This window comes from Platalea leucorodia (genome assembly GCF_965183815.1).
Source record: "Platalea leucorodia genome assembly, chromosome: 3".
Classification (NCBI taxonomy): domain Eukaryota; kingdom Metazoa; phylum Chordata; class Aves; order Pelecaniformes; family Threskiornithidae; genus Platalea; species Platalea leucorodia.
In genome coordinates this window covers 123,793,039-123,812,852 of record NC_138825.1, presented here as the reverse complement: position 1 = coordinate 123,812,852, position 19,814 = coordinate 123,793,039, and the positions used below count along the sequence as shown (strand labels likewise).

The window sequence follows — 19,814 nt, the reverse complement described above, 5'->3', positions numbered from 1 at the left end:
GAGCAACTGAGCTGTTCCCCATTGAGTGCTGTCAGCAGGGAATTGCAAACCAGCCTGCTCCTTCCCAGCATGAGACTTCAGGGTAGAGACAAAACAGCATGCTCTTCTTGCCCATCAGGAGGATGGCAGGTCTTCTTGTTCCAGCCCTTGCTAGGCTACAGGCATGCTTGTCCGTCGCCAACTCCCAGTTGCAAAGCTATGCCAGGAAAGCCCATTTTCCTCCTGGTGCAGATCACCAGGGGAGCAGCAGGCTGCTCCTCTCTCCTCCTCCTCAACACTGACACTCACTCGCAGGAACATAACCTGCCATGTGCAGGGTTGCACCCTAAGGCAGGGGGTCCCTCACAGCAAGAGTCAGGTTGGACCGTATGGGATATAAACACCACATTCTGTGCCGTGTTCGCTGGATTCAAATTACCTACAAACAGATATTAATTTTTAACCATGCATGTGTATTTTTGTTTTGTTTTCTTTTCTTTGCTGTTACTCACCCTAGGGAGTGGGAACTACTTCCTACAACCACATTTTGCAGCAGCCTTCCTTTAAGTGTGAGATGAGCACAGTTTTACTGTGTAGGGCCTGGGGTGTGGAGTCAGGGCATTTCATGCCAATATTTTTCCTGTTTGTTGGCAGTTTTAAAGAAGCTGGAGAGACAAAAAAAAATATTTTGGGCTTACAGAAGCCATGCCAAGATGCACCTAAACTTGTCTGGACTCAGCAGACGCCAGGGACCTCACAGAAATTGCAGATCTCTGCCATGAGAACAGGAGTGACTTGGTGTATTGTTCCTGCAGTGAGTTTCAGTGAGCGCTGAATGGAGGTGGATAAGAGCATTGATGAATGCACTGGTGCCTTTGACATGAATTTCAAACATAACACTGCCTATCAGACTTTCCTGCTCACTGAAAAAAGAACCAACTTAAATCCTCGAACTAGTTCTTGAGACTGAGGGTATCCTTAAACCCTTAGTTGATCTTCCCAGTGTCTGTGATTCAGACCAGTGTTTCCCATCAGCTGCAGTACAAACAGTTTCTGGTTTGTAATGCATAGTAACACACAGAAAAAAACCCATTAAACCCCCAAAATAAAAAACTGAGTTAAAACAAAGTAAACTTATGCTCTGTTTATTTTCTCTTTGTAAACACCTTTAAGCAAACACTAGAGATGAACGAATAGCTTTTCTACTTTCATTTCAAGACAATACCAACCCCCCAGCCGCTTCACTGCAATTGCAGATTAGGGAGCTTTATATATATATAAATTATATATATATATGAGATACTAAATGACACAAAGCACTGGGAGAGGGAATGAAATGATACAGGCTCAGAATAAAGTGCTGATCCTTTATTCAAATGCAAAAGCCCTCTCCTGGGATGCTCTAATTTAAATTTCAGTCTTGGAAAAAACAATGTCTTTCAATGGAGTGTCTGTATACTGCTATATTTCAGTATGCAGACTTCATAGATAATGAAGGGTAAGAACACAGGTATGGCAGGAGAAAGAAATGCAGTAAAGCCCTGTAAGTGCTGTGCTTGTGTAGAGGAACTGCAACTTTGTTTTTAGAGGAGCTCGAAGGTGTTCATTGGAAATCTTTCTGCTGGACAGGAAGCATTTGCAGCCTCCACTGTTATCAGTGCACTGCAACGAAGCCTTTGGGGCTAGGGCATTGGGTTTCTGCATCCATAAAATCCCTGTCTCCGCCACGTACTTCCAATGTGATACCAGGGAAATAATTTATTTTGTTAATTTCTCACTCTTCCTTCTGTAAATTGGGGATTGAAACAAAAGGATTTTTTTTCATTAGTTTGGTGCTGTTGTCTGCTTGGAAATGATGACTGTTCAATATTGCCATACATTCTGCTCTCATCCAAGGAATCAAAGTGCCGTGTTAAGCTAAATTAGTAGTCATTTGGTATAGTGCTCCTTCCTAGTCATAACTGACACTAGGTATTGCCACCTGCATTAAAAAAGTAGAAAATCCTGTGAACAGAAAGTAACATGACATTCCTGGACACAGGCAAGGTGTGAATTACCTCTGAGACTAGCATTGTGTGTTTTCATAGCATTAATTTTCTGATTTTTTTTCTTTTTTTTTTTTTTTTTTTCCACATTCCTTTGCATGCGAAAGAAATGGAAGCAGACAACACCCAGGAACATGCTTATATGTGAGACCCTATAACATCTCTGTTCAGGTGCAGCCGTCAGATGGAGAAATTGAGAAGCAGCTTCCTGTACAGCCAAAAATAATTTTCCTGGACAGGAAGGTAGGATTTGGTCCCCTGTGGATGAACATTTCTATTAAATCTGTACAATTTTGGCATTTCCAAGCAATCCAAAAGCTGAAACTGACCTAAATATGGCATAGGACAGCTCTATAAATAAATATGGCAAAGGATAGCTCTACAAATAAGCAGTCATGGGCATTCTGGGAACATCTTCCAGAATGGACTCTGTTAACGTTTTTCAGCTTTTTCCTGCAAGGATTAGACTTGTGCTGTAGAATTGATTGTGTGCAGTTTTCTGATCTCTGCTCCTAAAGCTTAGAGGATGTCATTGAGGAATGTGGAAACAGAAACACAATCATGAAGGCTGGCAATCTCAGGTATCATGGGGTATCATGGTCTGCCCCAGCAAGTCCACAGTGTGCAGAGCAGTGCTGTGTAGAGAATGCCATGTTTAAAACAAGCTTGGATGTCTCTGTGATGTGATTTAGCACTGCCAGAGGTACTAACACAAGTCCTGGAAGCAGCAGACTAGGTCCAATGAGTCCTTGGATGTTGGTGGGTTGTTGGACTAGATTCAGTCCCAAAGTCAGGTGAAATCTGCATAGCACGGCTTTGTGCTGTGTTTCTATTTCCTTTATATTTTCATGTCCTATTTCCTGTTTTCCAACTGTTTTCTATTATGGAATCATTTCCATTTTCCTGGACAGGCAATAGTATAGCCACAAAATAAATAGATCCAGGCACCTCAAATACTGTGTTCAGTTTTGGGCCCCTCACTACAAAAAAGACATTGAGGTGCTGGAGCATGTCCAAAGAAAAGCAATGAAGCTGGTGAAGGTTCTAGAGCACAAGTCTTATGAGGAGCGGCTGAGGGAACTGGGGTTGCTTAGCCGGGAGAAAAGGAGGCTCGAGGGAGACCTTATCACTCTCTACAACTGCCTGAAAAGAGGTTGTAGTGAGGTAAGAGTTGGTCTCTTCTCCCTAGTAACAAGAGATAGGACTAGAGGGAATGGCCTCAAGTTGCGCCAGGGGTGGTTTAGATTGGATATTAGGAAAAATTTCTTCACTGAAAGGGTTGTCAAGCACTGGAACAGGCTGCCCAGGGAAGTGGTTGAGTCCCCATCCCTGGAGGTATTTAAAAGATGGGTAGATGTGGTGTTTAGGAACATGGTTTAGTGATGGACTTGGCACTGTTAGATTAACGGTTGGACTTGATGATCTCAAAGGTCCTTTCCAACCTAAATGATTCTATGATTCTATGATTCTATGATCATAGTCATGACCCTGGAGCATGGTGTCAAGTCCAAGCTTGGACAGCTTTGTGGATATTATTTCTGGATGCAAAGTTTTTTTATAATAAAGCCAGCTCTGTATATCCGTTAGTCCTGAGACTGATTTTACAGCTGTGAAGTACAAAACTTTCAGCTTCTTTCTATTGACTTCAGTTCCCTACACATAGGCATCTTGTTGCATTGTAGGCTGTGGAATACGCTATTTGACCTCCAGCTCCTGTAGAAAGGTAAGACCTTTCCACAAGCCAACTCTGCTGCACGTCAAACATTGTCGGCTACCTGAAATAACACACAAAACCTACACCCAGGCAGTTGAATCTTCCTTTGAGTTTCATACCCTTCTTCAGACATGTTTCAGGTTTTCTACTAGACTTGAGAACCAATAGCTCCCTAAAAAAATAAAAAAAAATGAAAGCTGATATTTGTATAGACAGATACACTATGGGATCTAGATCTTGCACACCTATTATGGCTGGGTAATTTAAATATCAAAATTCTTTTATTTCACTGAGTGTATAAGGAGCTTAAATCTTCAACCTGACTAAATAGACAGAATGAATCTACTCAGTTTCCTTGAACTTGTGGAGTCACCATCCTTGGAGATATTCAAAAGCCATCTGGACATAGTCCTGGGCAATGCCTTCTATGTGGTCTTGCTTCAGCAGAGGGGTTGGACCAAATGACCTCCAGAGATCCCTTCCAACCTCAAGCATGTTGTGATTCTGTGCACTTAGACGCCATTGAAGCCATGATATCAAAATTAGCTACTTTTCATAGGTAATGTGAATGTGACCCTAGGTACCCCAAGTGAAGCAGCAAACCTTGCCAGACTTTGCTGAAACAGACCTGAAGCTGCCAGTACTGGTTCCTCTGAGCTTAAGCTCATCTTAAAGAGTTATGCTGAGCTTTGTGACATTTGTAACACATGATATGTAGATGCAAACTGCCCTTTCACTGGTCATTAAAAAATTATTACAATTGTTAAAACCATCAAAACTTTCTTTCCTCTTGTTGAGGAGTCAAGACCTTAATTCTTCTCTTTTGTTCTTCCTCACAGGGTCAAAGAGTTGACAAACTGGGGCCTCCCTCAGAACCCTGGGTTGTATCAGCTCACCTCAAGGGCTCCTCCAAGGCTGTGCTAAAAGGTTTGGATGTATTTTCTTACAGGAAGGATTACGACAAAACAGTTATGCAGAATGATGGAGACAAATTTAGGAGTTCTCTCTGAGAAAGATTGGATTTGAAAGATAGTCTTTGGCTGAAAAAAGAAGGTTGCAGCAGTAGTTTGGTGAACTGCCCAGTGATATGCTAGAGAAAGAGAAGATTATACAAAGTATTTTCATAACTGCCTATTGTTTTTAATTAGCCTACTTCAATGTGAAAATGTTTTTCATGAGAGATCTAAATGTTCCCCTTCTGGTCCTCATTTATCAAAAGACCTGAACTCATGATTAAGCATGTGAGTATCACCCTTGAGGTTATTGAGGCTATGAACTTGCTTAGATATAGAAGCTTGTTTAAGTACAGCGCTGAACTAAAAACCTGTGGATGATCATATGCTTGTAAACTAGAAAGTGGAAATGATATTGATTATAAAGCACCCTAATTTTCACTGCTAAAATCTTTAAATGTAAGTGAATAGCACACACATTGAAAAGTGAGGTTTCCTATTGTAGGTAAAACATTGTTTGCAGTGAAGTGATTTTTGTGTCAGCTTGAACTGAAAAGTTCACATTTGGAGAAGATAAGTGGTGCTCATGCTGTAGATGAGAGCTTCTAACCCTTTCGCTCCATGTTTCTGTTAGTTAGAAATTCTTCCTACCTCATCATAGTTCCAGGTCTACAAGTTTGAAAAATCCTTTGGTCTTTTCTGTTGTTTGTTGTGCCTTTTCAGGGAGGTACACCTCATAGGTTTAGGGTCTAGAAGAACCACAGATTACTGGATCAGCTACTGGCCACCAGTGGAAGAAAGAAAGGGCAGAAAGGAGAAAAGGAGGAGGGGAGGAAGGAAGGAAGGAGTGAAGGAAGGGAAAAGAAAGAGAAAAACATCAAAAGAAAGAAATGAAAGAGAAGCAGAAAGAAAGAGAAGAAAGATAGAAAGAAGGAAAAGGAGAAAAAGAGGGGAAAAAAGAAAGAAAAGTCACTGAAGAGAAATGTACTTCACATTCTTTAAAAGATACATGCATCAAATTAATAGTCAATAAACTCCAGCAAAGAATGAACTGCATAGTACAGATGTTCTGCATGTAATAGTTTGCTGCAGTTTTTCCTTTGACAAATGTCCTTATTGCACTCGTCTTTTGAAGCATATGAAAGCAGCATTTAATCGAAATGGGTCCCGTCTAGCACACTGAGGCTGCTTCATCTGACAGCAGCCAAACTGCCTCATGGAAAGTAGTTTAGCTCCAAATTAGCTTGCTTCTACGTTAAATACCAGCTTGCCTGAGAGATCTTTGTGAAGACTCCCATATATATCTGTAATATTCTGAGCTTTGAAGCATATGTGCCCAAAAGCTGAGATAGTCTCTGTTGAGAAGTACAGTACAGTACTCCAGGCTTCATCATAGACTAGAAATGGCAATTATAAAATATTTGAACGCAGCTGACAAGACCCTCTATAAAAGCAGTGTTGCAGTATCAGAGCCAAGAAAAGTCCTTGTAGTCTGGGCAGATACTGTCATAAGGAGGATCATATGCATAGTACGTAAATAGATGAGCCAGGATCAGGATGGAGTAATTAGAGAAATCTAGATTCCCCCATTTCCACCAAATCTATTCACAGTATAAATTACTGCTTATTTATACATCACAGCTGGTCCTGGAGACTCACAATGAAATTGGGGGTTTGATGTGCTAGATGCCATACAAAAATAGAAAAACATATATGTAGTCAAAAGTAACTGGGATATTAGTAAACTAAATAGTACCAGATCATGGAGAAGGGTAACTTTATAATTTCTGTTGCTAAATCATTAAAATGTAGCATGCTTTTGCCCAGGGTCTTGTCTCAGGTGATTTCTGGCCATGGTTCAGAAGTCAACACAGCAAGGAAGTAATCTCAGTAGGCAGTCTGCATGCAACATCTCTGTTTGGAGGCTGTAAGAGTTTAAGAGGTTTGGCCAGGGCATGACAGTTCTTAAGTGCCAAAGAACAGATGCTGGCACTGTTTAGTTTGTATCATATAGGTGTAGGCACAAAAAATGGGATAAAAACAGAGAGAAATTGTCCTGCAGTCTGGCCTACAATCAAAAGCCTTGTCCTCACCTGCTGAACACTCCTGTGCACTTGTGATTGCAAGATGTCTCACAAAGGTGTTTGCTACTTCACTACTTTATTCAATATCCTGGGCACGGGGATGGCAGAGTACAAATGTCCTTCTCACATTCAGACTTTATGTACCTTCACCTGTGCTGCTTAACAGCAATAAAATGTTAAGCCACCTGCTTCATAAAGCAAATAGTTATTAAATGTTGTCTTTAAGCAGGCAAAAGTCGGTGTTTGTGATCACTGGAGTAAGTCCAGCATCCTAACGAAGTTCTGACTTCTCACCCCCACCTGAACCAACATTTTGAAATTTGTCAGTCTTTAGGATTTTGTCCCTCTCACTCCAAGAGCTTGAATGAAGCCCAGACCTGGTCAGCATTGCTCAAAGGCCAGGACTTGGCTGGTGCTCAAAGATACACACAATAAAATGGAGATCCAGTTGCAAAGTAAATTATAACTTTTAAAAAGAGCCTACAAAAATAAAAACCAGGGCAAATGCAAATATTGGGTCAGAATGCATTCCCTGATAGCTTAGAACAGGAGGTAAAGTGATGGAGAAACTGGCTCTCACAAGTTTCATTTTAATGCTCCCCATGGAGTTTTCCCCTCCCAAGTTTCTAACTGAAAGTCTCTCCTGTACGATCACAGGGCAGTCACCACAGACATTTTTCATGGCCAAATCCCTTTCAAAGCATCTGAGAGGGTTGGAGAAAAGTTCAAAATGATTTAAGAGTAGGAGAGGAGGTAATATGCCCAAATGATGAAGTGAAACACCCACAAATCAGGAAAGGGTTAAAACTGTCAGCTCTTTTCCCTTAGCTGCAGTGGCTGGTTCCTTGAGACCATCCCTTTAGGACAGAAAATAATCAGTCTCTCACTAATACTTTCCTAACCTTGGTGACATATTTAGTCACGCAAGACATGAGTTAAGTCAAAAAGATGAGCATCTGGAACTTTCTAGTGGATCTGTATAGCCCCCATTACCTTTGCTTGATCTGCTTGACATCTGTATTCATGTTACACCCCCATGATATAGATACGTACAGCAAATGCCATTTCACAATGAGCTCAAGGAACCAAGATTCAGAAGCTAAGTTCCTCCAATCCATCAGGAATTTGGTGTCCAAGTACCTCTGAAGACCTGACCCTATAGGAAATTTCTGGGCTTAGACAAAATGTTTATGATTACGAAGGACACAGAATTTAGGCTTTCTGAAACTCCCTTAAAGTCACAAGGACTCTCTGAGGGGTTTAGGTGGTACTTATCTGGGTGCTGTTAATTGCAATGCAATTTTTCATTACCCTGCAGGGCTCACCCAAGTGCAGGTCATAGATGGATGTGCAAGTTTTTCCAGTCTGGCTGTCTCCAGCTCGGGCAACTGGAAACTTGTGTTCACTGTCACATCACCTCCAGGTAAGCTCCATTTTCTGCATGGTTTTTGATTTGGTAACTGAACTCACAACCTCAATTCAGGTGGTCTGAATTTATAAAAAAGGAGTTAAGCTTTGTTTGAATGAGTGAAACAAATGTGATAGACTGACTTCTGTTACACGTCCAAGTTGGCTTTACTCAGGCAGCAAGAGAGCTGCGTGATTCCTGTGCTATTCATGCAAGATCCTCAAAATCAAGGTGAGTTACTGCAGAGAAGTATTGCTAGAGAAAGGTACCTCTTTCTTCCTAGATTCCCTAGCTATGAATCCCATGTAGGAATCAGGTCCTGAAGGTCAGCTAAGCCGCCCAAGCAAACTCTTTCCTATAAATTGAGTCCTCTCATTCCCTCTTCTTTTCCTGTTTGTATTCAGAAATTTTCCATCTGTGCTCCCAGTTATTTTCACCAACCAGTTGTCTGCACCTGGTCATCTTCATGGGTGCAACAGGTTATGCACGTTCAGAGCATGCCTCCAGGAATGGGCTCTGCTAGGGATATCCTGACAGTTTAGAGAGATGACTTGGGACCTCCGGGATTGTGCAGCTTGCACGAGGCCTCTGAGCAACCCAGTAATGGTGAAGAGGCAGATGTGCTTATGCCTCCCTAGAAATACCAGCTGAGAGGGATGTCAGTGTCTTGGGGATAAGGCACCACATGAACTCTGGCTTGTAAAAGTCTCAGGGCATCTGCACAAGAGAAGCACCTATCCAGCTGTTTGGGTGCCGGAATTTATCTATAAATCTGGCTCTGAAGATATATAGGAGTCAAAGTTCTGGTTTCTTGTCTCAGAATGACTGCCCAGGCAAGTCAATGGAGAAGCAGAAACATGCTCTCTGGCATGTAGTCCAAAGACTGTATTAAGATATAAGTGTTGTAAGACCATGTGTAAAGTCTCTATTCTGGTATTACATACATATATATATATATATGAATATATATCTAGATAGATATAGCTATGAATATATATCTAGGTAGATATAACTATAGGTATAGGTATAGATATAGATATGTCCATATATATGTATATATATATACATATAACCTGAGACCCATCAAGTGGAAAGAAGCCTAGGAAGGACAGATAGAAATATTTCCAGGAGAGGTAAGGTGGTGCGTGCCACTGCATAAAACCCTGATGAGTACTCCTTTGAAGTACTGAACATAATTTTGTTTATGCATGTTCAGAGATGATCTCAAAATGGAGTAGGTACTGATCGAGCATTTTTAAGGAGAAAAATGTAAGACAGCGTGGCTTGTTTCAGCCGGAAAAAACGAAGTGGGCAAATATATTAGACAGGTGAAGTGGCCAAGTGGAAGTGGCTAATGAAAAAATCTGAGCTAAAAAAATAGAAGGTGGTTACATTTAGACTGTATTTTCTGAACAGCCTATCTTAATAGATAGAATAGTCAGAGCAGATCAAACTGCTTTTGGATGGAGGTCAATACACTTATGGACGGTATCGTACAATATGATACACACAACAGCATGGGATAGGGTTTATAATCCAAGAAATCCCTTCCTATCCTGGGTTTAAATGAAGATCCAGATCCTTTTTTTTAATGAGAAACCTTTGCTCCTCCTAGTCACAAGTGACTAATCAACATCGAGTGTTGCCCATGGCTTTGCAAAGGGAGAACTGGGGTGCAGGGAGTACTTGGAGGTGGGTCTTTAAAGGGGGAACATATGTCTATTTTGAGGGTGTATGCTGCCGAACACCTGCAGCTCCCATTGCCTTAACTTCAGTGAGAGCAGATGGAAAGTCTGGGAAGTACAGCTTAATGAAATGTGCTTTGAAAGCTACTTCAGGGGAGTCACACCTTCTTTCCTCTGAACAAAGGTTAAATACAGATCCCTTTTACAAAATGTTTAGCCAGTCAGAGTGTTGCAGAGATGTTTACAGCTAGCAATGCGGACAGCTGATGCATCTGTGAAGGTATCACATCTGTAAATCAGAGTATTGTACACTTTTAATAGGCATTGCGAAAGCACACACCAAACAAGTAACCCCCTTTGCTTGTTTGTAACTGGGAACTATGCTGGAGACAGAATAAAGGCTTTTGTACTGCCAGACTCTTACTGAAGTTATTTGCTTATTGGTTGAGATAAACATGAAAAAATTAAACAATCAAACAGTAGATGTTTTGGATACATTTTCATGACCAGGTTTCTGTGTGTACCCTGGCATAGTTTGAGCTTTGCAGATAGCTCAGAAGATGCAGCTGATGTTGGATGTAATAATCTCAAGTGCTTTAGTGGTATTTCCTAGGGAGAGTAGACTATTCATAGCACTGCTGCATAGTCTTGCACCTTGTTTTACAGTAATATTCACTTAACTGGTATGTATCCCAATGGACTTGATCCATCCACTTTCCATTTAAACCTACAGCACTCTAGTCACAAACTATTAGAGTAGCGTGAAGCACCTTTAAGCACCCGTCTGTGTAGAGTCCTTGATATCTGTGAGATTACTTCTCTCCCCTCAGCTGAAGTTCATATGTGTTTGTACCTGCAGGCAAATTTTTCCCAATTGGAACATGCTTCCCACATTGTTCTGATGAAGCTCTGCTTTGTTCAAGTGGACAATATTGACACAAATCTAATTAGTTTCAGATAAAAGTACTTACAGCTACTTACCCTAGTCTCCAAGACTCCATCTGACCGTGTTTCTGATTTTTTTTAATGAATTGATGAAAAAAGGCTTTTAGATTTTTATTAAAAGTGGAACTCAAACAAGTAAAAGAAATATCCATCTGTCAAAATGATTAGAACTGTGGTGTTAGAACTGATAATGAATCAGGTAGTAAGATAGGTAATGAGGTGATGCACTAATCCACACCCTTCAAATTGGTCTACAGAGGGTACTAGGGCCAGTTTTGTTAAACTCCTGTCCTTCCCAGGCACATCTCCATTCAAAATGTGTTTTGGAAATGGTCCAGGGAACCAGAACCTCTCTATATCTCTGATTTTTAAGATGGCAGTATTAGGTATTTTCCAGTGCTTGACGCTCAGATGCTGACACCCAATGAACACTTGACCACAGAAACTATGAGTAGTGGCTGGCTTGATTCTGACTTCATCTACAGAAAACTTCAGGATCTGTGGGAGAAGAGCATTACCCAAAGCTTGTGTGGGTCAAAAGACTAAATATTTACCATGCTAACAGCAAGGACACTGATTTTTTTTGTTGTTGTTTATAATGCTCATAATCAACATGGTGGAAAATATTAGCAAGTTCACTGGGAGTTTTCTGCATCATGCACTTAAGCTTAATGATAGTGAATATTTATAGGTTCCCCATAACTTACATTCATATGAATCAGGTATCGCCTGTAAAAACTGTGTATGACTTAGCACCTTTCTTGTTGCAAACAGCTTCTCTGTCTTGGTAGGCAGAATGTGCATGTTTTCTGTCTGGGCCTGATCTGTTTGGCCTCAGGAACAGATACTTTTCTGGGTTTGGTAGTCAGCTGGACAAATTCAGGGAAGAAACATTAAGGATTGTTAAATATAAAGAGATTGCCTCTGTTTCAGGAAGCACTGAAAGCTTAGAAGTTACATTGGAGAAGTATTGTTACATATTTGGTTTGTCCTGGTACTCAGTCCTAAATAAATATTGTTGGCAAATATTGGGTGTGGAGATAGACCTATGGGCTCTTCCTGCATGCATTTTTAACAGCATCACTGTTGAAAGGCTATAACCTGGTGTTTTAGCTGTGAAACCCATGTCCTTACGTTTATAATAAACTCTGACTGCTTCAAATTCTCAGGGGCTAAGTTTACTGTGCTGTCGCAGCCATTTACCATCTTCCCTGTCCCCACGGGAGTGAAGGCCAGCATGATCCTTGTTGTCATACTGAGTTCAGCAGCATCTGCATTCATCCTCACTCTTACATTCTGCTGGTTCAAGAAGAGCAAAAGCAACAGTAAGTTGGAAATGACCACTAAAATTTATACTTGCCGACTCCCTGTTTTATGTCACAAATCACCAGAGTGGCCACAACAGCATTCAGACAATGGCACTCAGAGAAAGTTCTGAGAAGTTCAGTAATTAGCAGTATAGTTTGTAGTTTCAGGGTTATACAGTTTTGTGCCTATAAAAGATGCCTTAGTCCCTGGCTGGAAGAAGTTTTAACTGTATGCAAAACATGATGAAAATCAGGTTCCTATAGCGCAGACAAGGAATTGAGAAACAAAGGAAATATTTGCTATGATTTCAATGATCTGTTCAGCCACTGTATTTTCCTGATGAAGGGTGACAGCAAAATATCGCTGTGGTGAGGTTATGCGAAGCCTTGGTGCTGACCGAGGACCAGACACAGCTGCAGCGTGAATGCCACAGAGACAGCGGCACAGCCATGCTCACATCCCATATCACACTATCAGCTTCATACGAGTCAAAGTGGTAATGGGAGGGCTACAGCTTCTCTGGCTTTCTCCCCCAAACAAATCCACACCTCTACTGATTTACCTTAAGGTTGCTTTCTTTTTAGCATTGACCTTAAAACAAATATAGCTAAGTCAGGGAGGCTTTCCCACTGCTGAAAGCATAAAGCTATTTGTGTAAGAGAAGAACTGAAGATAAAAGGACATGACTGTAACTGGTAGCTTGACTGCCAAACAACCACCTTAAACTTCTGGATATGTTGAACGTTACCAATAACTTGGCCTTTCAGATATGCTAACTGAAGCTGGGACTTAGCCAAATGTACAGGTAACCTGTAGTGGAGGAGTAAATGCAAATTCCTGTTAATAAGATATCTCCCACTAGTTTCAAGACCTTCTCACTAGTTTCTCCAAACTTTTGCATTCAAGTAACTTTGCAAATCCAGGCTAAAGGGTCTTACTCCTAAACTGCACCATGAGCACTAGCTGCAATAAGGTGTGAATTTCTAGTATTACTGAACATGGTGACAACATAAGGAAGGATTTTACTGAAGAGAACAGGTGGGATCCCTAATGGCAAAACACAAGATGGTATGAACATAAAGCAACTCTCTGTGCTTTTTGGCAGAAAGAATACTTCTAGATTATCTGTTAATTCACCAGCAATATATTGTTGCTTGAATTAATAATTGCTGCTGAGTTGAGGGTGGATTGAGAGTGATGCAACTGTATGCTTCATTACAGAAATGAGGACTGAACGGGCTGATGTAACACAGGCCAGTACCAAGGGACCACGGAAACAAGCACAGCCTCGTGCAGCTCACATCCCCCCTTGCTACAATCAAGGAGAAAATAAAAGTGATGTGCCTGTAGCAGAAGGTGAGACTGCAGTTTGACAATAATTCAAATTTAATAACAGTCAAACATCAAAAGAGCTGGTTTAGGTCTCTTAACTAACCATAGATTTATATAGGATCAATGGCATAGTTCTTCTCAGAAGGTCTATCACTTTATTACCTCCTCCTTCCCCTCCTTGGTATTTTTCTATTTATCATTTTATCTCTTTTCATATATATTGTGGGAAATCCTAGCTCCACTGAAGGCAGCAGCATAATCCTCCCTACACTCAATGAGTCCATGATTTCACTTAATGTTTTTGGAGTAGGGTAGGGACCGGCATTCCCACAGTGTCCCCAGCATGCCTGCAGCAATAAGGCTACTCCCTGCTTAGGTGTCCAAGTGCTGCAGCAATAACTCTGCAGTGCTCAAAAAGCTCTGGACAAGTTTGCAGGCTGTGGGGGACTGCAGCAAGGTACACTGGAGGTAAGAAAAACCACTCAGGGTTCATTTGCATGGTCTGCATTACCTCCACCACCCACTGGACCTTCATGCTGTGCTTTCTGAGCAGTGAGTCCAAGCCAGCAACCCAAAGAGGCTCCATTCCCACCCACCCCACTCAGTCTCCCCCTTTACTCTCCAGGGTCCCTGCCACAAACACCCCTCTTTGGCACACCTCCTCGAGACTTGTCTTTTCATCATCTGCTGATCAAACACGACTTCTTCTGAGGTCACGGAAAAGCAGACAGCCTCAGGGGCTTGTGGCTGGCAGCATAAAGCACTGGCTTCCCTCTCTGCAAGTGTGAAATGTTCTTATAGTAGTTGGGGTTTTTTTTGTCTCACCTGCCAACAGCGCAGATCTAAGGGCATTCAGATAATCCCACTGAACCACCCATTTACTCTGTTTTGGGAATTTCTTTTTCCTCCTCCTTCCCGAGGTCTGTGGATTACATAAGAGGCAGGAAGAGGCGAGCTGGAGTTTTATCTCCTTTTAATTAGCATCTGTCACAAAAGCAGAGGGAGAGAGAGAAGGAGAGAGGAAATTCTGCAGTTTATGTGTTTTGATATTTGCTGTACTCCTCCAAAACACAGTGTTCAGCTGTGTGCCTTAGGATACATATCTGCTATAAATTCATTTTTTATCTAATTTGTCTGAGATCTAAGCTTCCTGTGGAGGTCTGAGATCAAAGGATCTGATTCTGTCTGATGTTGGCTCTGACACATAATGCGTGCTGACTTAGTTCTGTCTATAAACTCACAGTGGGAGGCTGCCATTCTCCCTTGGCACCTTTACATAGTGAACTTTCATTTTGGCTGGGGAGGCTGACAGGTAGAGCGTTGATTGGAGCCGTCGTGTAAATAATTCATGGCAAGATTTTTTTGTCAGAAAAAGGCAATCCAGCCACTTAAAGTCTTTTAGGAATAGTTGCAAGACAAAAAGATTCCCCGATACGTTCAAATCTAAACAAGGATAACAATATCTTAAGTGAATTTAATACATATGACTTGGAAATGTCTAATATTTGATTTCCCCTTATTTAAAGTGATGTTGGTTTTGGAGAGAGAGAGAGAAGAAATCAAAGCTGCAGTCTTTTTGTTTAGTTTCTGCTTTATAGCTGTTCCCCCTATAAGAAATTCCACCTTTCTAATACAATTAAGTGTTCGGAGCCTTTGTTATTAATCACCACAGTAAGTCTTGCAAGGCACAGTTTTTCTGTTTCATAGGTGCTTATACAGTGTAAAGTCTGATGGAAGTAGGGGCCCTGGTTGTTGTCCCAGAACAAGTAGCTGAGGATGCAGATCAGGAAGAAAGCTGTGTGCATAGATATGCAGTACTGCATGGGAGAAGGGATGAAGATACTACCTTGTCTGACCTTGGTGTAACAAAAAAATCTCCTCAGCTTCACATAGTTATCTCTCTCTTGAATTAAATAACTTTTTATTGAGTAACGCACGGTTAACAAAACGGCACCTGGAGGTGGAGGAACATATTGTTTCTTTTTTCTTTTTGCAATTTATTCTGGTGGTTCATCACCTTCACCACTGAAAAGTTGTTACCTATAAGATCTTACGTTTCCTGCTTCAATTTTCAGTCCTTTCAGGTTTTGTACCTTATTAATCCGTATCCCAAACTCCTTGGCCACTATGGCTCAAAAATCACTGTTATTTTCCTGAGGGGGTTCTCGCACTCTGCAAACAGGGTCTGCATCCCTTGTTCCTAGGTTGCTCAGATCAGCTCCTCCTTCTTCTGTTCTGCCAGTTTGCCATTTTTTCTACCTTTTACAACATTTCATTGGAATCAATTTTAGTTTTAATTCCAAATCACTGGTGGAAACAATGAATATCAACCATTTCAGTGATAGTGTCTGGTACTGCCACACATCCCCACTTCTGAGAATTATTTCCCATATATAATTACTGCCTGAGCTCTGTCTGTTAGCTGGTACTTAATCCAGTTAATCGTCTGCTTTATTGATATTGAATAGTTTGTATTTAATTTTTAAAAATCAGCATCTTTTAGATTACTATGTCATATAAATCTCAAGGCAGTATTTTATCCTTGAAACTGCTCATATGCAGAAAACTTTTAGCCTCCTCCATTAATTCAAACTCGTTTGAAAAGACCTGTTTTCACAGTTGAAAATGACACCTTTGGAGATGAAGAGGGCATCAATACATATCGAGAAATAACATGAAGCTTTGGTATAGGGGATCATGACTTGATCATCTTGTTTATGTGTATAAAGGAGAAAATTGAACCTAGTGATTTACATAATTTGTACTTTAAAATACCCAACTACCTAATGTTAAAGCAATCTTAAGAAGGAAAACTGTTACACACAGAAACATGTGTGACTACTGAAAATTTACAACTTTCCAGTGGACTTCCAAGAGGTACAATCCTGAAATTGAAAGCTGTGAGTGTACAAGTTGAAAAAAAGCAGAACTTCTTAATAGGAAAAGTAAGTATAAATGTAAATAGGGAAATTGTAGAAAATAAACAAAGATAGAGGAAAATTATTATTAACCCTGCTAAGGGTTAAACTTCAAGGACAAACCTGAAAAATAAGGAGTTGTAACAGCACATTTGCTGGGATCATTTGTGGTAAGGACCTATAACATATGCTGACGAAAAGACTGCAAAACCCGGCGTTGTCCACTAACACATGAGAGATATGGACCTAGAACTCATTCCGAATTTGGAACAAGTATAAAAGGTTTGGGTCTGAGCTGGTTTCATTTTATTTTCAGGGGGGAAGGGAGAGGCTTGCAAGAATTTTGCAGATGTTTTTAGCATCCAAATGAAGCAGACTGCCAATCTTGCACTGAAGTGATAGCACACCCTGTCAACTCAGAAGCCATCTGCTGTAATACTACAAGTGATTCTGCCTCTGTGGTTGATAACCGTTTGGTTTATTAAGTTGTAAACATTTTTCGTTTCCACATGAAAAATGTATAGTATATATTTTGCTATTTGTGCATTTTTTCAATGGCATTTTTTAAACAGCATTGCAGGTTACAGGCTCTGCCTTGAGTAGGATTCAAATGTTGGAAATTAAAAGTTCTACCTTATACTACAGCCTGATTCATAAAAGGTTGATGCATTTTATAGACATATACTAGTAAAGTGATTATCCATCTTAGCAATACATAGCTTATTAACCAGCTGTATTCTATATACTTTATTGTTAAGCATTTATTGAAATATTAGAAAACCATTGAGCTGGAATATTTGAAAACTAGGAGCTGTTAGTTTATCAAACCAACTGTTTTGGTTGATGTATGTTTATTTGTGGAAACAGCTTATGGTTATTCACTTTTAACAACTTATTTCTGTCAAACTAAAATTTGTGGCCAGTTAAAATTATTTCCCCAACAATAACTGCTTTTTCATTAACATCTTTAACACACAGTAAAGGCATAGAAGGGTAAGGAAGATGAAGGTAGGGTCTTGTAATTATTGTAAAGCACAAACAAGTCTTGCTTTCACAGATATGGAAGGAACTGCAGCAGAGGGACATGCCACAGGACAACTGGAGGAGCTGAACCTGCAGCCCTGTGAAGCCAAGTCATTGAGAAAGATGAGCACTGTCCAACATAGGACAGGTAACAGAGACACCTTTTCGTCGGCTAGGAACAGTGACAGTCACCAACAGCCACGTGAAGGAACATCTTCTGCTGAATCTCTGGAACTTCAGCAGCCAACAGTCCCAAGGTGTCCCAAGCAGAAGGACGCCCCCCAGCCTTCAGCTGGCTACAACGAGGAAAGAGAGAAGTCGGAAAGGATGCCCAAACCTCAGAATGATGTTGGAGACCATGTTGCTGTGGTAGCAGCAGAGGTGTAAGAGAAGTGATGTGAGGTGGTGGACCACTGACAAAGCAAGCTTTGCCTGGCTTGCAGTCAATGCAAAGCTGAGTCTTTTGTCTCTGTGGTTAGAGAAACAAATAGACATATTAGCATGGGGAACCAGGCTGCCACACTGCACATGTACAAATGAACCTGCTACCTGGATCTACAGCCAACTGGGAGACTCTGGCCATGTCTACGACATTGAACTTTCTTAGCTTCCAAAACAGGGTGGGTGCACGCCAACTGCCTGTTGACGTAGCATAGTGCAGTGTAGTGTCGTGTAGTGTTCTTCTGACACTTCTAAAACTTTCTCCAAGAGTCGTTTGGGGGAGTGCTAGCTGGCTAGCTAGGTCACCTTGGAGATTACATTCAAAAGCATTCAGGGATTAGCCTAACAACTCAACAGTGCAGATGATTGGATTTCTGACACTAATATATTAACACCGACATAGTCTTAGTGGCTAGAGCAATGCTGATGGGTATGTATGCATATATACAAATATATAAGAATTTTCCCATTTCTTCTAATCATGCCTTTAGTTTCATTCAAAGAACCTCAGTATGTGCATAAATCTTTTCCTTTTTCTGGGGAAAAACAAACGTATTCAACTTCCATTTCATTGTGACTTGAGTAAGTGATTCCATTCCTCCCTAGTTAAAACTGTGTTGTTTTTTTTTTTTAATTAAAGTATTTTGCTGAGTTAAATCTTCACCATGTCATTGTTTTCTAACCCCCTTAAATCACTGGCTTGTTATGAACACTAGTCTTTACGAATGATAATAATAATGTTAATGTTCTTCGGTTGCTCAGAGAATTCCTCTGTGCTTTGCTTTACTGAGCTGGAAGATGAGGGACTTTATTATGCCCTCTCTGTACCATAAAATTCTTGTTTGCAAGGTGGCCTGGTGGCACAAGATAAAATTTATACTCCTTTGCAGAAAAAATACTTAAGCAGGAAGATGAGGTTTCTGCCCAGATCAGCAGTGGAAGAGAAAGTAAGAAACCTCAATTTGAAAAAAAAAAAAACAAAAAACCACCAAACCAACAACAAAATGGTTCACTTCAAGCTGAAAGAGCTAAGGTGCAGATGCTGGTCAGTGAGCGACACAGTTCTCTAGACACAAAAATAGATTCACCAGCATTGGTTCCTGCACTATATTGTGTTTATAAGCATCATTTTCTGGTGAAATCAGACTGATTCCATGGTGAGTCAGGCTTCTAGCTGACTGCACAGGAGCTTTTCTGGCTTAAGACATTTGAGGATGAGGGTCTTATATTATTAAGCACAATAGATCAGCCTTTCTGACCTCTCTATGTTATGGAAAAGCAATTTCTTACCATATTTTCTGCAGAGGCCAAATATTCTTTTATGTGAGTCAACATGGTAGATCCCCGAGCTTCATGATTCCTCATCTGAATAAGAAGATATACCTTGCAGAGACATCAAGGTTTGGTGAAATGATTTGGCTACCCTTCCTTTCCTCCACAGCTGATACCCAGTTTTAGATGCTTTCACGTGGTAGGAGATCCTTTCCTCTCTGCGGATACACAATTCCTCCATCCCCTGAACTCCACTCTCCTTCAGTAGTCCTATTCCTAGTAAATGACTCTATCATATCCAAGCAGTGTGAAAGCAAATAATATATAATTACAGATGTCAGAATGCATGCAAATAATATGCAAATAATATTGAATATAAACGACTTGCAAAAATTATACAATGGAGCCTTCTTTTTGGGAAAAAAATCAGACATACTGGAAACAGTTAAGGGCTTTAATTAATCCTTTAATTCATAATCCTTGCATTTATCCATATTTTGTTTACAGAATAAATAATGTCTTGCATGTCTAGACCTCTAATGGAATAAGCAGGGCTAAAAAAACCTTTAACTGCAGCATTCTTGATCTTGATTTCCCACACTGCTATGCATTAACTGAGTGAACAGTGGAGCATGGGAAAGAAGTGGGGAGAAAGTGAAATAAAACATGATGAAAAATCAGTGCAAACATTAAGAGAATCCAAATAA

General features: G+C 40.6%; 1 protein-coding gene across 1 annotated transcript in view; it reads left to right on the top strand.

The window, feature by feature from the left end:
- The window catches only part of PKHD1 (PKHD1 ciliary IPT domain containing fibrocystin/polyductin), a gene marked incomplete at both ends in the record, with an annotated part of 265,493 nt that extends 247,712 nt beyond the window's left edge, over positions 1 to 17,781 (top strand). Inside the window, 6 exons of the mRNA XM_082305891.1 lie at positions 2,132 to 2,267; positions 4,578 to 4,665; positions 8,094 to 8,198; positions 11,983 to 12,138; positions 13,343 to 13,477; positions 17,429 to 17,781. Of these exons, the coding sequence (XP_082162017.1) occupies positions 2,132 to 2,267; positions 4,578 to 4,665; positions 8,094 to 8,198; positions 11,983 to 12,138; positions 13,343 to 13,477; positions 17,429 to 17,781 (973 nt within the window). The remainder of the gene's footprint in view (positions 1 to 2,131; positions 2,268 to 4,577; positions 4,666 to 8,093; positions 8,199 to 11,982; positions 12,139 to 13,342; positions 13,478 to 17,428) is intronic.
- Between the last annotated feature and the right edge of the window lie 2,033 nt (positions 17,782 to 19,814).